Source organism: Aquila chrysaetos (assembly GCF_900496995.4).
Source record: "Aquila chrysaetos chrysaetos chromosome W unlocalized genomic scaffold, bAquChr1.4 W_unloc_1, whole genome shotgun sequence".
Classification (NCBI taxonomy): Eukaryota; Metazoa; Chordata; class Aves; order Accipitriformes; family Accipitridae; genus Aquila; species Aquila chrysaetos.
Genome location: NW_024470321.1, coordinates 252,201 through 268,295, shown reverse-complemented (window position 1 = coordinate 268,295; position 16,095 = coordinate 252,201). Strand labels below are relative to the sequence as shown.

Here is a 16,095-nt window from a genome sequence, read left to right as displayed (position 1 = left end):
CCTCGTGGGGGACTTCAACTTTCCGGACGTCTGCTGGAAATACAACATGGCAGAGAGTAAACAATCTAGGAGGTTCCTGGAGTGTGTGGAAGATAACTTCCTGACGCAGCTGGTAGGTGAGCCAACCAGGGGAGGAGCCTTGCTAGATCTATTGTTTACGAACAGGGAAGGACTGGTGGGAGGTGTGATGGTTGGAGGCTGTCTTGGGCTTAGTGACCATGAAATGATAGAATTCTCAATTCTTGGTGAGGCAAGGAAGGTGGTCAGCAAAACCACCACTGTGGACTTCCGGAGGGCAAACTTTGGCCTGTTCAGGATACTGGTTGAGAGGGTCCCTTGGGAGACGGTCCTGAAGGGCAAAAGGGGTCCAGGAGGGATGGACATTTCTTCAAGAAGGAAATCTTAATGGCTCAGGACCAGGCTATTCCCATGTGCCGCAAGTCGAACCGCTGAGGAAAACGACCGGCCTGGCTGAACGGGGAGCTTTTGCTAGGAGTCAAGAAAAAAAGGAGAGTTTATCATCTCTGGAAGAAAGGGCGGGCAACTTGGGAGGAGTACAGGGATCTTGTTAGATCATACAGAGAGGAAATTAGAAAGGCAAAAGCTCAGCTAGAACTCAATCTGGCCACTATTGTAAGGGACAACAAAAAATGTTTTTACAAATATGTTAACAGTAAAAAGAATCCCAAGGAGAATATCTATCCTTTAATGGATACAGAAGGGAACATAGCCACCAGAGATGAGGAGAAGACCGAGGTACTTAATGCTGCCTTTGCCTCAGTCTTTAATAGCGAGACCAGTTATCCTCAGGGTACTCAGCCCCCTGAGCTGGAAGGTGAGGATGAAGAGCAGAACATATCCCCCTTAATCCAGGAGGAAATAGTGACCTACTACGCCATCTGGACACTCACAAATCTATGGGACCTGATGGGATCCATCCAAGAGTACTGAGGGAACTGGCGGAGGTCCTTGCCAAGCCACTCTCTATCATTTATCAGTGATCCTGGTCAACAGGGGAGGTCCCAGAGGACTGGAGGCTTGCCAATGTGACTCCGATTTACAAGAAGGGTCGGAGGGAGGATCCAGGGAACTACAGGCCTGTCAGCCTGACCTCGGTACCGGGGAAGCTTATGGAACAGTTTGTCTTGAGATCACTCACATGGCAAGTCCAGGACAAGCAGGGGATCAGGCCCAGTCAGCATGGGTTTACGAAAGGCAGGTGCTGCTTGACCAACCTGATCTCCTTCTATGACCAGGTGACCCGCCTAGTGGATGAGGGAAAGGCTGTGGATGTTGTCTACCTTGACTTCAGTAAGGCCTTTGACACTGTCTCTCATGGCATACTCCTTGAGAAGCTGGTGTTTCATGGCTTGGACAAGCGTACTCTTTGCTGGGTGAAAAACTGGCTGGATGGACGAGCCCAGAGGGTTGTGGTGAATGGGGTTAAATCCAGTTGGCGGCGGGTCACAAGTGGTGTTCCTCAGGGCTCGGTGTTGGGCCCTGTTCTGTTTAATATCTTTATCAATGATTTGGATGAGGGGATTGAGTGCACCCTCAGCAAGTTTGCAGACAACACCAAGTTGGGAGGCAGGGTTGATCTGCTTGAGGGTAGGGAGGCTCTACAGAGGGATCTGGACAGGCTGGATCGATGGGCCAAGGCCAATCGTATGAAGTTTGACAAGGCCAAGTGCTGGGTCCTGCACTTCGGTCACAGCAACCCCATGCAGCGCTACAGGCTTGGGGAAGAGTGGCTGGAAAGCTGCCTGGCAGAGAAAGACCTGGGTGTGCTAGTTGACAGCCGGCTGGATGTGACCCAGCAGTGTGCCCAGGTGGCCAAGAAGGCCAACAGCATCCTGGCCTGTATCAGAAATAGTGTGGCCAGCAGGAGCAGGGAGGTGATTGTTCCCCTGTACTCGGCACTGGTGAGGCCGCACCTTGAGTACTGTGTTCAGTTTTGGGCCCCTCACTACAGGAAAGACATTGAGGTGCTGGAGTGTGTCCAGAGAAGGGCAACAAAGTTGGTGAGGGGCCTGGAGCACAAGTCTTATGAGGAGCGGCTGAGGGAGCTGGGGCTGTTTAGGCTGGAGAAAAGGAGGCTGAGGGGAGACCTTATCACTCTCTACAACTACCTGAAAGGAGGTTGTAGTGAGGTGGGTACTGGTCTCTTCTATCAAGTAACTAGTGGTAGGATGAGAGGAAATGGCCTCAAGTTGAGGCAAGGGAGATTTAGGTTAGATATTAGGAAAAATTTCTTTACTGAGAGGGTTGTCAGACATTGGAATAGGCTGGCTAGGGAAGTGGTTGAGTCACCATCCCTGGAGGTATTCAAAAAGCGCGTAGACGGGGTACTCCAGAACATGGTTTAGTGGGCATGGTTGATGGTTGGACTCGATGATCTTGAAGGTCTTTTCCAACCTAAATGATTCTATGATTCTAAATATCTCGCCCTTATGTTGCCAGTCCAGATCCACCTGAGCTACTTCAGTCTTGGCAGCCTGATCCACCTGCTGGTTGTTTTGATGTTCTTCAGTGGCCCAACTCTTGGGTACGTGAGCATCTACACTGATGTACTTTTACAACCAGAATCTCTAGCCAGGATGCAATATCTTGCCATGGTACGGCAGCCCAAATGGGTGTACTTCTGTGCTGCCAGTTGCTCTGATTCCATTGCTGTAACCACCCCCACAGGGCATTTGCCACCATCCATGAGTCAGTATAGAGATAGAGCACTGGCCGCTTCTCTCTTTCAGCAATGTCTAATGCTAACTGGACGGCTTTCACCTTTGCAAACTGACTTGATTCACCTTCTCCTTCAGTAGTTTCTGCGACTTGTCATATAGGACTCCATACAGCAGCCTTCCACCTCCGATGCTTTCCCACAATGCGACAGGATCCGTCAGTGAACAAGGCATATTGCCTCTCATTTTCTGGCACTTTATTATACAGTGGGGCCTCTTCAGCATGCATCATCTCCTCCTCTGGCGACACTCCAAAATCTTTGCCTTCTGGCCAGTCTGTGATCACTTCTAAAATTCCTGGGGGACTGGGGTTTCCTATGCGAGCCCGTTGTGTGATCAGTGCAATCCACTTACTCCACGTGGCATCAGTCACGTGATGTGTAGAGGAGACCCTCCCTTTGAACATCCAGCCCAGCACTGGCAGTCGGGGTGCTAAGAGGAGCTGTGTTTCAGTACCAACCACTTCTGAGGCAGCTCGAACTCCTTCATATGCTGCCAATATCTCTTTTTCAGTTGGAGTATAGCGGGCCTTGGATCGTCTGTATCCCCGAGTCCAAAAGCCTAGGGGTCGGCCTCAGGTCTCCCCGGGTGCTTTCTGCCAGAGGCTCCAGGTAGGGCCATTCTCCCTGGCTGCAGTGTAGAGCACATTTATAACATCTTGTCCTGCCCGGACTGGCCCAAGGGCTACTGCATGAACAATCTCCCGCTTCATTTGTTCAAAGGCTTGCTGTTGCTCAGGGCCCCATTTAAAATCTTTCTTCTTCCAGGTCACTTGATAGAGTGGGCTTACAATCAGACTGTAATTTGGAATATGCATTCTCCAAAAACCCATGACACCTAAAAGGAAACACAGGCCTTCTTTATTAGTCGGTGGAGATATAGCTGCTATTTTGTTGATCACATCTATAGGGATCTGACGACGTCCATCTTGCCATTTTATTCCTAAAAACTGGATCTCCTGTGCAGGTCCCTTGACCTTTCTTTTATGGCAAAACCGGCTTTCAGAAGGATTTGGATTATTTTCTTCCCTTCCTCAAAGACTTCTTTTGCTGTGTTGCCCCATACGATGTTGTCATCAATGTATTGCAGGTGTTCTGGAGCTTCACCTTTTTCCAGTGCAGTCTGGATTAGTCCATGGCAAATGGTGGGGCTGTGTTTCCACCCCTGGGGCAATCGATTCCAGGTGTACTGGACACCTCTCCAAATAAAAGCAAACTGTGACTGGCGCTCTGCTGCCAGAGGGATTGAGAAAAACGCATTAGCAATGTCCATTGTGGCATACCACTTGGCTGCCTTTGACTCTAGTTCGTATTGAAGTTCTAGCATATCCGGAACAGCAGCACTCAGCGGTGGTGTAACTTCATTCAGGCCACGATAGTCAACTGTTAGTCTCCACTCCCCATTAGGCTTTCACACTGGCCATATGGGACTACTAAAGGGTGAGCGAGTTTTGCTGATCACTCCTTGGCTCTCCAGTTGGCGAATCAACTTGTGGATGGGAATCAGGGAGTCTCGGTTGGTGCGATATTGCTGCTGGTGCACCGTTGTGGTAGCAATTGGCACTTGTTGTTCTTCAACCTCCAGCAACCCCACAATTCAAGGGTCTTGGGAGAGTCCAGGCAGGGTAGACAGCTCTTCAATTCCCTCCATCTCCAAGGCAGCTATACCAAAAGCCCATTGATACCCCTTTGGGTCCTTAAAATACCCTCTCCTGAGGTAGTCTATGCCAAGGATGCACGGAGCCTCTGGGCCAGTCACAATGGGGTGTTTCTGCCCTTCATTCCCAGTTAGGCTTACTTTAGCCTCCAATACAGTTAACTCTTGGGATCCCCCTGTCACACCAGAAATACAAATGGGTTCTGCCCCTTTATAACTTGATGGCATTAGAGTGCACTGTGCACTGGTGTCTACTAGAGCCTTACACTCCTGTGGGTCTAACGTGCCAGGCCATCGAATCCACACAGTCCAATAGACCTGGTTATCCCTTTCCTCCACCTGGCTGGAGGCAGGGCCCCTCTAGTTCTGGTCAGAATATCCAATATTCACTTCTCGTAAAATTGGCTCAGAAGTCCCTTCAAGAGGATCAGAAATAAGATCAGCCCTTCTACTCTGTTTGGAAACTGGAGTGGCATTTTTCCTGGTAGAATCCCCTTTTGTGGTGGTTTTTCCTCGCAACTCACGTACCCGTGCATCTAGGACCGAGGTAGTTTTTCCATTCCATTTCCTCATGTCCTCTCCATGATCACATAGGTAAAACCACAGGGCACCTTGCGGTGTGTACCTTCTATATTCTCTCTCTTGGGCAGAGGAACGCTCTACTCCTAATAGCTGAGACATTGGTCCTTACAGGTGGGGAGTAGGACATATCCTCTTTGAGTTGCTGGACATCTCTTCACATATCCTACATCTCGCTCAAGGATAGGGATCAGGTGATTACCTCTGGTTCTGTCTCTTCCTCCTGTTCCCATGATGGCCCTGGTTCATCTTCATCCCTCACTAAGCGAACTGATTTTTTTGTATATATCTTCTTGTGTATGGGGGCAACTGATACTGGTGTGGGTTGGTCTGGTGGTTCAGTTGCAGTACCGCTTGCTGGGGCTGGAGGGGCTGCAGTGTCCATTGCTGGGGTTTCGGTAGCTGCAGTTCTTGTTGCCGGGGTTGGAGGGGCTGCATTGCCTGTCACCGGGGTTTGGGTAGCCACAGTGCCTGTTGTTTTGTTGTTAGGTCCAGAGACCTTCTCTTCCCCTTGAGGGTACTGAGTAGTGTTGAAGAGGGTCCGATAGGCATGGGCCAGGCCCCAGCACATTGTAGCGATTTGTGTCTCCCTGGAGCTGCTGGGGTGACAGCATACCTTTTCCAAATATTTTACTAGTTCTTCCAGATTCTGCGCTTGTTCAGGGGTGAAGTTCCAAAACACTGGAGGTGCCCACTTTTCTAGGTACTTGCCCATACTACCCCACACGCCCTGCCACTCATTATTGTCCAGCCTTAGGGCAGATCTCTGGGTGATCTTCTTAAATAGTTGTTTAACCCTAAGCAAGACCTGACCCACATTCAGGAACATGCTAGTTCCTAGCAGTAGGACCATGCTGGTTTCAACATCCCAAGGGTATTAAAATTTTTCAGAATTCTCAAATGCCATTGTAACTAGACTGGAGGAGAAGGGAAAGGGGAGGAAAGATGTCTCGCCCATAGATTGGCTCTCCGAGGAGGAAAGGTAAATGGTGTAATTATTAATAGTTTCCCACAGAAGGCTCCCGAAGTATAGAGGTGATGACAATGCTGAGTGCAAACACCGGATTAGTCCCACAACCGATAACTTTATCATACCATAAGCCAGTATTACACAGTACATCAAAGCGAAAACCTTAATCCACCTCCCACGGATGATAAGCAGCAGAACAGGGACTCTATACAGCAAGCGAGGTGATACATAACAGAACTTTAAAAACGAGCACCACAACTCTAAGAGCTCATAAATCAACTTAGTGACCAGCGACTCTTAGACCAATATAATGAATGCTTGTAACAAATTTGTTTTAACAAGCTCTGGTCAGGCTTGTTGTTATCTCAACCCTTCGAGCCCCACGTTGGGCGCCAAAATGGACTGTCTTGGATTTAACCCCAGCTAGCAACTAAGCACCACGCAGCTGCTCACTCAATTCCCCCCCACCCAGTAGGATGGGGGAGAGAATTGGGGAAAAAAGAAGTAAAACTTGTGGGTTGAGATAAGAACGGTTTAATAGAACAGAAAAGAAGAAACTAATAATGATAATGATAACACTAATAAAATGACAACAGTAATAATAAAAGGATTGGAATATGCAAGTGATGCACAGTGCAATTGCTCACCACCTGCCGACAGATGCCCAGTTAGTCCCTGAGTGGTGATCCCCCCACCCCCACTCCCCCCAGTTTATATACTAAATGGGACGTCACATGGTATGGAATACCCCGTTGGCCACTTTGGGTCAGCTGCCCTGGCTGTGTCCCCTCCCAAATTCTTGTGCCCCTCCAGCCTTCTTGCTGGCTGGGCATGAGAAGCTGAAAAATCCTTGACTTGAGACTAAACACTACTTAGCAGCAACTGAAAACATCAGTGTTATCAACATTCTTCTCATACCTAACTCAAAAACATAGCACTGTACCAGCTACTAGGAAGGCAATTAACTCTATCCCAGCTGAAACGGGACACCTCTAATGGTGTCAAGCCTGCTCATTAATTTTTTTAAACAGTCAGTATGGAGTTTCCCTATCAGTCAGAGCTAGATGAGGCAGGCATAAATAAATATGGCAAACATCCAGCAAGATGTGTAGGAATGCAGCTGTGATCTGTGTGGCAGAGAATACTGCTGCTTTTCTCGTCTCCCATAAAGCTGAGGAAGTGGTAGCAGGGCTTAGGGGTTGAGGCTCTTTGATCATTTTAGTTGTTCTTCTCCATATCTCTCTAGCCTCACTTTGTCCTTTGAGGTGTTCAGGCCAGAACTGTGAATATAGTTGATGCCCATTTTTGTTGTTGGCTTTTTTGGCTGCTTTAGTGCATTGAGCTGGTTGCAGAAACTGTCAAGATCTAACATTACTGTCAGTACAGTCTAAGCCAAAACTTCTTACTTTATACTGGAGAGTAAAAATGTGCTAAGACAAATCTATGAGTACTTCTAAAGGTGGCTCTGAGAAGCTACAGTGTAGATAGTAGCTGGAACAAAAACAAAAAAATCCTTTTCAACAAGGTATATAACAGGATGTGCTGGTTGGGAGCACCAGCTACTATATGTAATGTTTGTTTTCGTTCAGATTAAATTCATCCATGTCTGAGCCTTCTGTTGATACATGGAGAGAAAAAAGCACTTAACAGGTCTGATTCTTTGAGCCTCTACTGGCTTATTTCTGCTGATAAAGGGATGTTAGAGGGACTTTGAAGACAACAGCGCTGTAAACACTTAAAACCAAGTGGCATGGCAGCTGGTGAGCACACTGTTCCACAGAATGGGGTGGGAGGGATGTAAGAAATCAGAAGGTAGGCTTGAAATCCCCACTCTTCATGCAAACAACTTGCATGAAACAACATGATAGAACAACCTTGCCTGAGGGAGAAGCAGATCCATGACAATATTGCAGAGGGTCAGTCTGTATCCAGTCCAGTGCAGTTCGTATTTGATGCTGAGGATGTTTTCAGTCATGTGGTTGAACTTTTTTGTGGTTTTGGTCCTGTCCTGTTACTGTACCTTGTTCACCTTGCTTACCCACAGCAGCAGGGTTTGAGTTGGAGGAGACTGTCCAGCTCTTAAGGTATCAGGAGGGATGGAGCTGATCTAATGTGCTGGTCAGGAACGAAGAGTGCAGAGAGCCTCACCTCTAATAGACAGTTGCCTTGGTATATTTAAGTAGCTTTGCACTGACTTTCGAGTCTGGGGGCACCACAGTGGAAACTGGCTTCTCCTCACTTTGTTGATGGAAGTGTAGTAGAGCAGATGCTAAATCCAGACATGAATTCCTGTCTTCAGCCTCCCCTAGACTTTGCTTGCTCTACAGTAAAGCTGCTGCAATGATGCTGGAGCTGACATGCTGGCTTTACAGCATGTTTGCTGAGAATCAAAGGCTTTTAAATGAATTCTTGAGATGAAGTAGAAGACGGTCTCTCTTCTGCCCATCATTCCAGTCTGACCAGACAGTTTTTTCCAGAGCTGCTGTTCTTTTTCCTACTGAATTATATAACTTGGAAAGTAAATTGTATATGACTCTCCTGATAGCTGTGCTGAACAGTCTGGCCAGACAGAAGCGTTTAGTTTCAAAACCTTTCAAGAAACTCTGCATCCAAATGACCAAGCATTTTCTGGAATTGTATCCCAGATATATGATCTGGTAGATGTGCTCAGCATGTGCTGCTCTGAATGTGCCCCTAAATCAATGCAAGTACAGCTGGGGCTGTAGTCTCCTTTAATCAAGTTCTGCAAAGCAGTTGCTATGTACTGCTGTATTTCAAGACAAGTCTCTTGTTCTTCCCTTCCATTTAAATCGAAAGCTGTTGCCAGCAGGACCATCTCAGACACATGAAGCTATTGCAGTGGTAGCTACAGCCAGGTGGCTGGGTGTGTAGAACTGCCTGATGGGACTTGCTGTTGAGTTTTGTGCTGGTTGTGGCAGTGTGTAGAGCAGCGAAGGGCTGAATCTCTGAAGTGCAAAGGGTTGTAGGAAATGCAGGAGAAGGGACTGGGTGAAGGAGGTGGTGTTTGCCCCTGGTAAATGCCAGCAGAGTAGGGCAGCTAGCAGCTCTGTGCTGTTGCTATAGAAATCCAGGAAGGCTGTCTGTCTGCTGGGGGTTATGTGACTGGCTCATGCTGGCTTTGCTGAGTACTAGCAGCTGAATCCTGCTGGGCCCTTGGCAGCTTGCCTGGGTATTGAAAAACATCTGCACTGTTTTGCTGTGCTTGAGTGCTGCTACAGCAGCCTTAGTGGTGCATGGGCTGAGGAGAGACCTGGTCACAGCTCCAACCTCTTAACACCCAGTGGGGCAGGGAAGGCAGTGCAGCCTTATCTGATGGCCTTGGGTGGTAGTGGCCTTCCCTACATGGGGTAGGCAAAGAGCCTGGCTTTCTGCTGGGAGGCTAAATGTCATGAGGAACAGGCTCACCAAGCAGCTTTCCAACCCTGCACCATCCATGAGTGGTGTGGACAAGCTGAATTCTGGTCTAATGCAAGCTTTGCCTGCTGCCCCATCACAAGCGTGTGCACAGATGTGATAGTCTGTCATCAGATTAGGTCTTTGAGGTTTGTATTGTGTCATCTTCCCTATGCTGATGGTCAGGGTCTGAAGTTCATAAATATCTGTTCTCACTTCAAATATTATCCTTAGCTATCCTTAATTATCCTTAACTAAGTTTTGACTTTAAACAAGTTTCTGATGCATCACCTAATGAAGTTGTCAGCATCCAGAATCTATGTATGTGTTAACTCTGATTCTGCTGTTGTGGTTACCTTTTTCAGGACTATCTTATTGAGTGTAATTTCTTTGCTTAATGAGCCCAACACATTCTCTCCTGCCAATGTGGATGCGTCAGTCATGTTCAGGAAATGGAGGGATAGTAAAGGGAAAGACAAGGAGTATGCTGAAATCATAAGGTAAGCTTTGCCATGTGTGATGCTGTGCTACTGGCCTCCTGCTTTGAATCCTATGAAACAGGCTGCTTGCAGAATTTGCTGAAACCAGCTTCTTGCTGTGGTTGCTCCTTTGGAAATGAATTTTACTGTCTTATTCTAAGTCCACGCTTCTGGTTCCTCTAGGATTTTCAGCACACAGAAGTGGTGCAAACTTCTGGAGCAGGAGGACTGGGCTGATCTGTCTTTAAATTGTTCTTTTTTAGACTAATCTGGCACGATGCTCTGAAAAACCTATTGGTTGCTAGTAAATACTAGTCAAAGTCCCTGCTTGCCTTTGAGCACTGCCTGTGTTGCTTGGGATGTGATTCAAACTGACTGCATCCTACTAATTCTGTGCTTAATGCACTCATGAATCATAATTTTGCCCCTCCGATTCAAAGGAATATCAGTGGGGTTTGGCAAGTGCTTGCAAAGCTGGGTTTGATTAGCTGGAAGCACTGTTCAGTCTCGACTGTCCTTTGCTGAGAAGTTCATGGTTCATCAGGTGCTGTAGGGAGATGATGTAAACTTGAGCTGGGGTTGCTGTAGAGTGGCAGATGGGCAGCCCATACTGCAGTGGGACCACTGTCATGCTTGCCTGGGGCAAGACCACATCTGCATTGATTCTGCTAGCTGGGTGTGAAGGATATACCCCTGGTTGGAGCTATGCAGGGCAGTCACTCACTGGCCTGAGTTGTGCAAAGAGCCTTGCTGGGAGGTTATCTTAATCCCTTCCAGCTCCATTGGCTTCAGTGGAGCTGGATGTACTCCATAAATAAGAGTATGGCAGACTGACAAGCAGGTGGGCGTGGGTGAAGGGACAGGCTGCCATCTGTTCCTCTCCCTGCTGGGAGGCAACACAGGCCAGCAACAGTTCGCAGCCTGAGTGCTGCCAGGAGGCAGCAGCTAGAGCCTGTCCTGGGGTGATGGGAAACACTTGTCTTCTGCCATCCCCAGGCAGTGCCAGAGTTATGGCTGCATCTTGGGGTGCAGCCACATGCTCAGACTGTTCTTACCCTCCCGTGGGAGCTGAGAGCTGCCAAATGCTTGTGGGAATTGCAGTTTTGAGCATGCTGGGGTAGAGTCATCAGTGGTGGAGGGTGACCGTGGATGGCATCTCTGAACCTACCTCAATAAGTCATAATAAGTCATCTTAGGAAATCCCTGAACATCCCTTATGTAACAAATGTAATTAAATTTGATCTGAGCTCTGGCAGGTCTCTAATGTGGAGTCCTGTAGAATAACTGATTTCATATGTCGCTGAGAGAGTGTGTTCTGCAAACGCCCTTGGAGTGCTCCCAAGCCTGGGGCTGCAGGAACTAAATCTGTTTCTAGTGCTGCTTGTGGTGCTTCGGCCAAACATCAGCTCTCCTGACTCTGAGCTGCCAGGAGGGGTGGAGCTGGCTGGGAGGTGGGGAGTTGAGCTATGCTGCTGCCAACACATGGCCCTGCTCACATTGCTGTGTCGTCCTCCCTGCAGGAAACAGGTTTTGGCTACCAAAACTGAGGCAGAGAAGGATGGCGTGAAGGTCCCCACTACGCTGGCAGAGTACTGCATCAAAACTAAAGTGCCTTCCAATGACAACAGTTCAGATTTGCTTTATGACGACTTGTATGATGACGACATTGATGATGAAGACGAAGAGGAGGAGGATGCCGACTGTTATGATGATGATGATTCTGGTAATGAGGAGTCGTGACCTGCTCCCGCTATGCCACTGTACTGCCCTGCCGACTCAGGCCAGAAGGGAGCAGCGGTAACCTAGCAGCAGTTTGGCAAAAAAGTGTGTGTGTGTGTGTGTGGGGGGGGGATATCAAAAAAACTTTGTCTCCTGCTGTCTCCTGTTGTATGGATCTGTTTGCTCCTTTTTTATGGACCTCTTAGAGACCCTCCACAGAATGTCTGAATTCTTGCATTCTTAACCCTTTCATCACTGTATTATTTCTTTTTAAAAAAGAAACTCCCTTTTTCACTTCTCTACAAAATGCTCACAGCGAAACAGGTTTGCTCGTGTTTAGATTCTTGAATTAAATAGTCTTTCATTGAGATGTTTAATGTATTTAAAGCTGGAACAAACCCATTGGAAGCTGGGTTTTCGGGAGCTCAAGTGCTGCATTTACTGGGAAGAAAAAAAAAAATCCACACAAAGCAAATTGCTAAGGTTTAGCTGCTCCATTTACAATAATAGCGTGTGTACGTTCGTTTAGCCTTGTGGTGGCTTTTCCTTTATAAGGTGTGGGGCGGAGAGTGTAAAGCTACTGTGTGTTGAGCTTGATGGGATGTTACTGAAAGGTACAGTATTCCTTTTCAGCCTGCTCAAGTTAGGAAATAGCTGGCCCCTGGAGCCCCGGAGGGCACAATTAGCTTTGTCTCTGAAAAAGGCTTGTGATATGAACCCTAAAATAAACACTTAACACTTCACATCTGTGCAACTGAGCCCTGGGTTGCTTTTTTTTTTTTTTTTTTTTTCAGACTAGGTTGGGGTTGAAAAAGTTCAGTTTAGCCATGCTGCTGAGATCTGCTGCCAGCTGCCCCTCTCTAGAGGGAGGAGAACAGACATGCATCCCACTGCCCAGCGAGCAAGTGTTCATCCTGAACTTTTTTTTGGCAGTGGGAGAGACAGATAGATAGCCTCCTGCCCCAGTGCTTGCTAGCAGCTCTTGCTTCCTGCAGCCCAAATACAGTGCTGGCCTGAGCCTTCTTTCTGTTGCTTATGTAGGTCATTTGTTGGTAAATGCAGCTCTGCTGCAGTCCTGGGGGCTGTGTGGGGTCAGCAGCAGTCAAAGCTCCCTTTGGTGCCTGCCTGGGGTGTCCAGGCTGTACCTGTGCCTGCAGTGGCTGCTGGGGCACGGGGCAGAGGGAATGGATGTGTGCTGGGCTTTCCCCTGCCTGGCTGGCTGGGACATAGGTGAGCATGTGCAGCCCCACAGCAGAGGGATACACAGTGCTTTCAGGCTGGAAGAGGTGGCCAGCAGCAGGGTTTGACAGACTACTTAGCAGCATGCTTCAGCTAGTGCACTGAGCTAGGCCTCCTGCATGTTTTTGGGAGCTCTTGGCAGAGCTTAGGGCCCTCCCTCGTGGGGCAGGGGGGGATCCTGCATGCTTGTGTCTGCAGAACCCTCTTCCTCAGTCCCTCAGCACCCTCACCCTGTTGCAGTGTGCTCTCCCTTGTTTGGCTGTGGTGCAGTGGCCTGAATTCACCTTTTGCATAATCCCTTGATCAGCAGCCAGCCCTGTCCTCTTGCTCTTAGCCCTGGCACCTCCTGCTTGGGTGAGACCCTCCATTCCCACAGGTACAGAGGCAGTTACCCTGATAAGAGCTGCAGGCTTGGGCATTTGTTTATGCCTCCCTTTTGTATATCTCAGGGTTTTCAATGGTATATCACCAGCTGTGGTCCCTTGATGGGTGCTTTGTTGGGAGTAAACTTTGTTCTGTGATCAGCTTGGGGGCTATGTCCCAGGGTGAGGAGCAGGATGAGAGTGAGCAAGCTCAAAGTGTGCTGCCTGGAGGAAGAGGAGAGGAAGGCAGCCTGTGGGGAGGGGAGGAAGGCTGGTGGGGCTCTGAAATGATCAAGGCAGATGTGTTTTCAAAATATTACTTGGCTGGGATTTGCTGCAGCAGGGACAGTCCCTGCTCCTCTGCCCCAGGGTGTGCTGGTGGTGCATCCCTCTGCCCCCTGCAGAGTAAAGGCAGCCCAAGTGGTGATACTGTGTCCCTCAGTGCTCCCTGTGACAGTCTGCCCTCCTGCTTGCATGTTACCTGGGGAGGCATCTGGCCCCTTCCTGAAGTGTCCCACATGGGCTGCTTCAGCTTGTCCTTCCAGCAAGGACTGACTCAGCCCCTGGTGCTTTTTGGAGCTGGCAGCGGGGCTCCCCTGCATCTCGTGATGGTGTGGGGCACTCCCCAGCTTTGCTCCAGCCCTGTGAGGGCAGTGCCAATGTTGGCAAATTTGGCCCCTGGCACTCCTGGCTGCAAGACTGATCTCAGGGCCACACTGGGACAGAGACACCAACCTCCAGCTTTTGGGGGGCTGTTGGGGAGTGAAGGAGCAGAGTATGGCAATGCTGGCTGTGCTGATGACTTGGTTTGAAATGATACTGCATCTTTCAGGATTTCCCTTGTACTTTTGACTGTCTTTGCTGCATATTCTCCAGTGACTTGTATTTTCAAGCTTGGTGTTGCAAGATGCATTATCATGACTCTTGTGTTACTCTTTTTTTTTTTTTTTTAAAGACAAAAAACAACCTATTTTGAGAGTTCCTACATTAGCCAGACTAATTTTTCTTCCCCACTGTCCTGTGCAGTGTCACTGCTTGTTGACTTACTGGTTTCCTTTTTTGAGATACAAACTGAAATATGAGGAGGTTTTAGTTTTTGGGGTTGTTTTGGGGTTTTTTTTGGTGTTTTTTTTTTTTTTTTTTTTGAAACTATTTAAGAAATTGTGGAAAAAAGTTTACCTGATCTGTGTATTCTGGTTTTTTTTCTTAACCTTTTTCTCCTGTCTTGGCCAATATAGTAGCATTTACATTTGCAATGACATGCCCCTTCAAATGCAGTTTTCAACCATTCTGAAGCCAGCAGGGTACACTAGATTTCTTAGTAGTTTTCTTAGCTGAAATCCCAGATGTCTTCCTTTTTTTTTCTTCAGTATAATTTACCAGAAAGAATTAACTAACTAACAACTGATGCATTTTTGTGTTGTCTTCCCCTTCAGTAGTTATATTTTGTCTTTTCTGCACATCTGTCTACTAATAAAAATGTGAAATGAAAATATCCCTGTACTGTTACTTCCCTGTTAATTGAGCTGGTTTATTTGCATGGGTTACTTAAAGGTTTGAATAACAGCTATTCACAAGTTCAGTGCTGCTCCAGTATCAATGCCTATACATAAATATCTGTAAGGTTACTGGACAATAAAGCTGCTGGTTGACAGCTGTCTGCCTGAACTGATTTAGAGAAGTACTTTGGCACAAGGTCATGGCCTTTGCTGTTATATTTAGTCTTTCTAAGTCAGCAAAGGGGTGACAAGTGGGAAGATGGTTCATGGTGTCATATGACTACAGCAGGGATGCAGGACTTGGGGTAAAGCTGCTGCTGCCATGGGGCTGGGGTGCTGCTGGTGGTTGGCTCCCTGGCAGGGCAGGAGCACAGCACTCCTGAAATGGTCAGGCAGTGGGGGAAGCTTGCTTGCTGGAGCAGGGGCCTTTGATGTCATGCAGAAGACTGGCAGAGGAATTGAGGTAATCACTGCCAATCACCTGTTTAGGGTGTTTGCCCTGCCTAGCCCATTCCCTGCAATAGTGGAGAAATTTGTTTTTGCAACATCTTGCTGCTGCAGTCAAGCTAAAATTAGCAGGACAAGTGTACAGGAGTTGCATTTGCTGTGCTGTGAACAATGCCAAGTGCAGCACCTGCTGAGTCAAATGTGGCTGTGGCCTGAGTGCTTTGGCTTCACAGCTGTGCTGGAGGAATGGTGATGGCATTTCAGAGCTGCATTCCCAGATGACTCTCCATATTGGGGAATGGGACTGAGAGATGGTGTCATCTGGGCCTTCTGAGATCAGGCTTGCTTGTATCTCCTGCCTGGCTCCTACAGCACTGGGCTGCCCAGAGCTGCCACTACCTTCTTCATCCAGCAGAAGGTGTGGTACCAAAGGCAGGACAGCCTCTCCAGCCTGACCTGCGCACTGGGTAAACCTGGCTGCCACTTGTGCAGGGTTTTTTTTTTTTTTTTTTTTTTTTTCCCTCCATGGCTTTTTTTTTTTTTGATGGCTGAGTGCAGCTGAGCAGCCTTGGCTCTAACATCAGACTGTGGAACAGGGGATTAGAGAGGAAATTGCTGCAAAAGAGCCCTGCTGGAACCAACAGTGTAAGGACATGGGAAAACATCCTGTTTCATCTTACCTGGGGAGGACGGAAGACTGCATGTGGCAGACTGCACAGTGCTGCCTGCAGGCAGGACCACAGAGCAGTTGGGAAGGTGCTAGAGTTGCCTTTGCTGCTTCATGCTGGGGAAGAAGAGGGTGCCAGATGGCAATACAGCCCATCACCTCCAGGCCTGGAAGCACTGCCCTTCCATGCCCACAGCCAGGGCTGAGGATAGAAGGTGTGTAGTTGGGGACAGTGAAGAAGCACTGGCTGAAGTCCTTGCAAGGGAGTCTCCTTTGCAGCTGCCCTGCAACAAACCTAAGGCTCAGGGGGCTGCTGTGCACTGGCA

At 48.2% G+C, this 16,095-nt stretch overlaps 1 protein-coding gene across 2 annotated transcripts in view; it reads left to right on the top strand.

Moving 5' to 3' along the window:
- Window positions 1-12,305, top strand: part of LOC121232879 (ubiquitin-conjugating enzyme E2 R2-like) — a 78,325-nt gene extending 66,020 nt beyond the window's left edge. For both annotated transcript variants that reach the window (XM_041121385.1, XM_041121386.1), the window contains 2 exons: window positions 9,723-9,857; window positions 11,357-12,305. In XM_041121385.1, coding sequence (XP_040977319.1) covers window positions 9,723-9,857; window positions 11,357-11,576 — 355 coding nt within the window. In that variant the 3' untranslated portion in view covers window positions 11,577-12,305. The remainder of the gene's footprint in view (window positions 1-9,722; window positions 9,858-11,356) is intronic.
- Window positions 12,306-16,095: the final 3,790 nt, after the last annotated feature.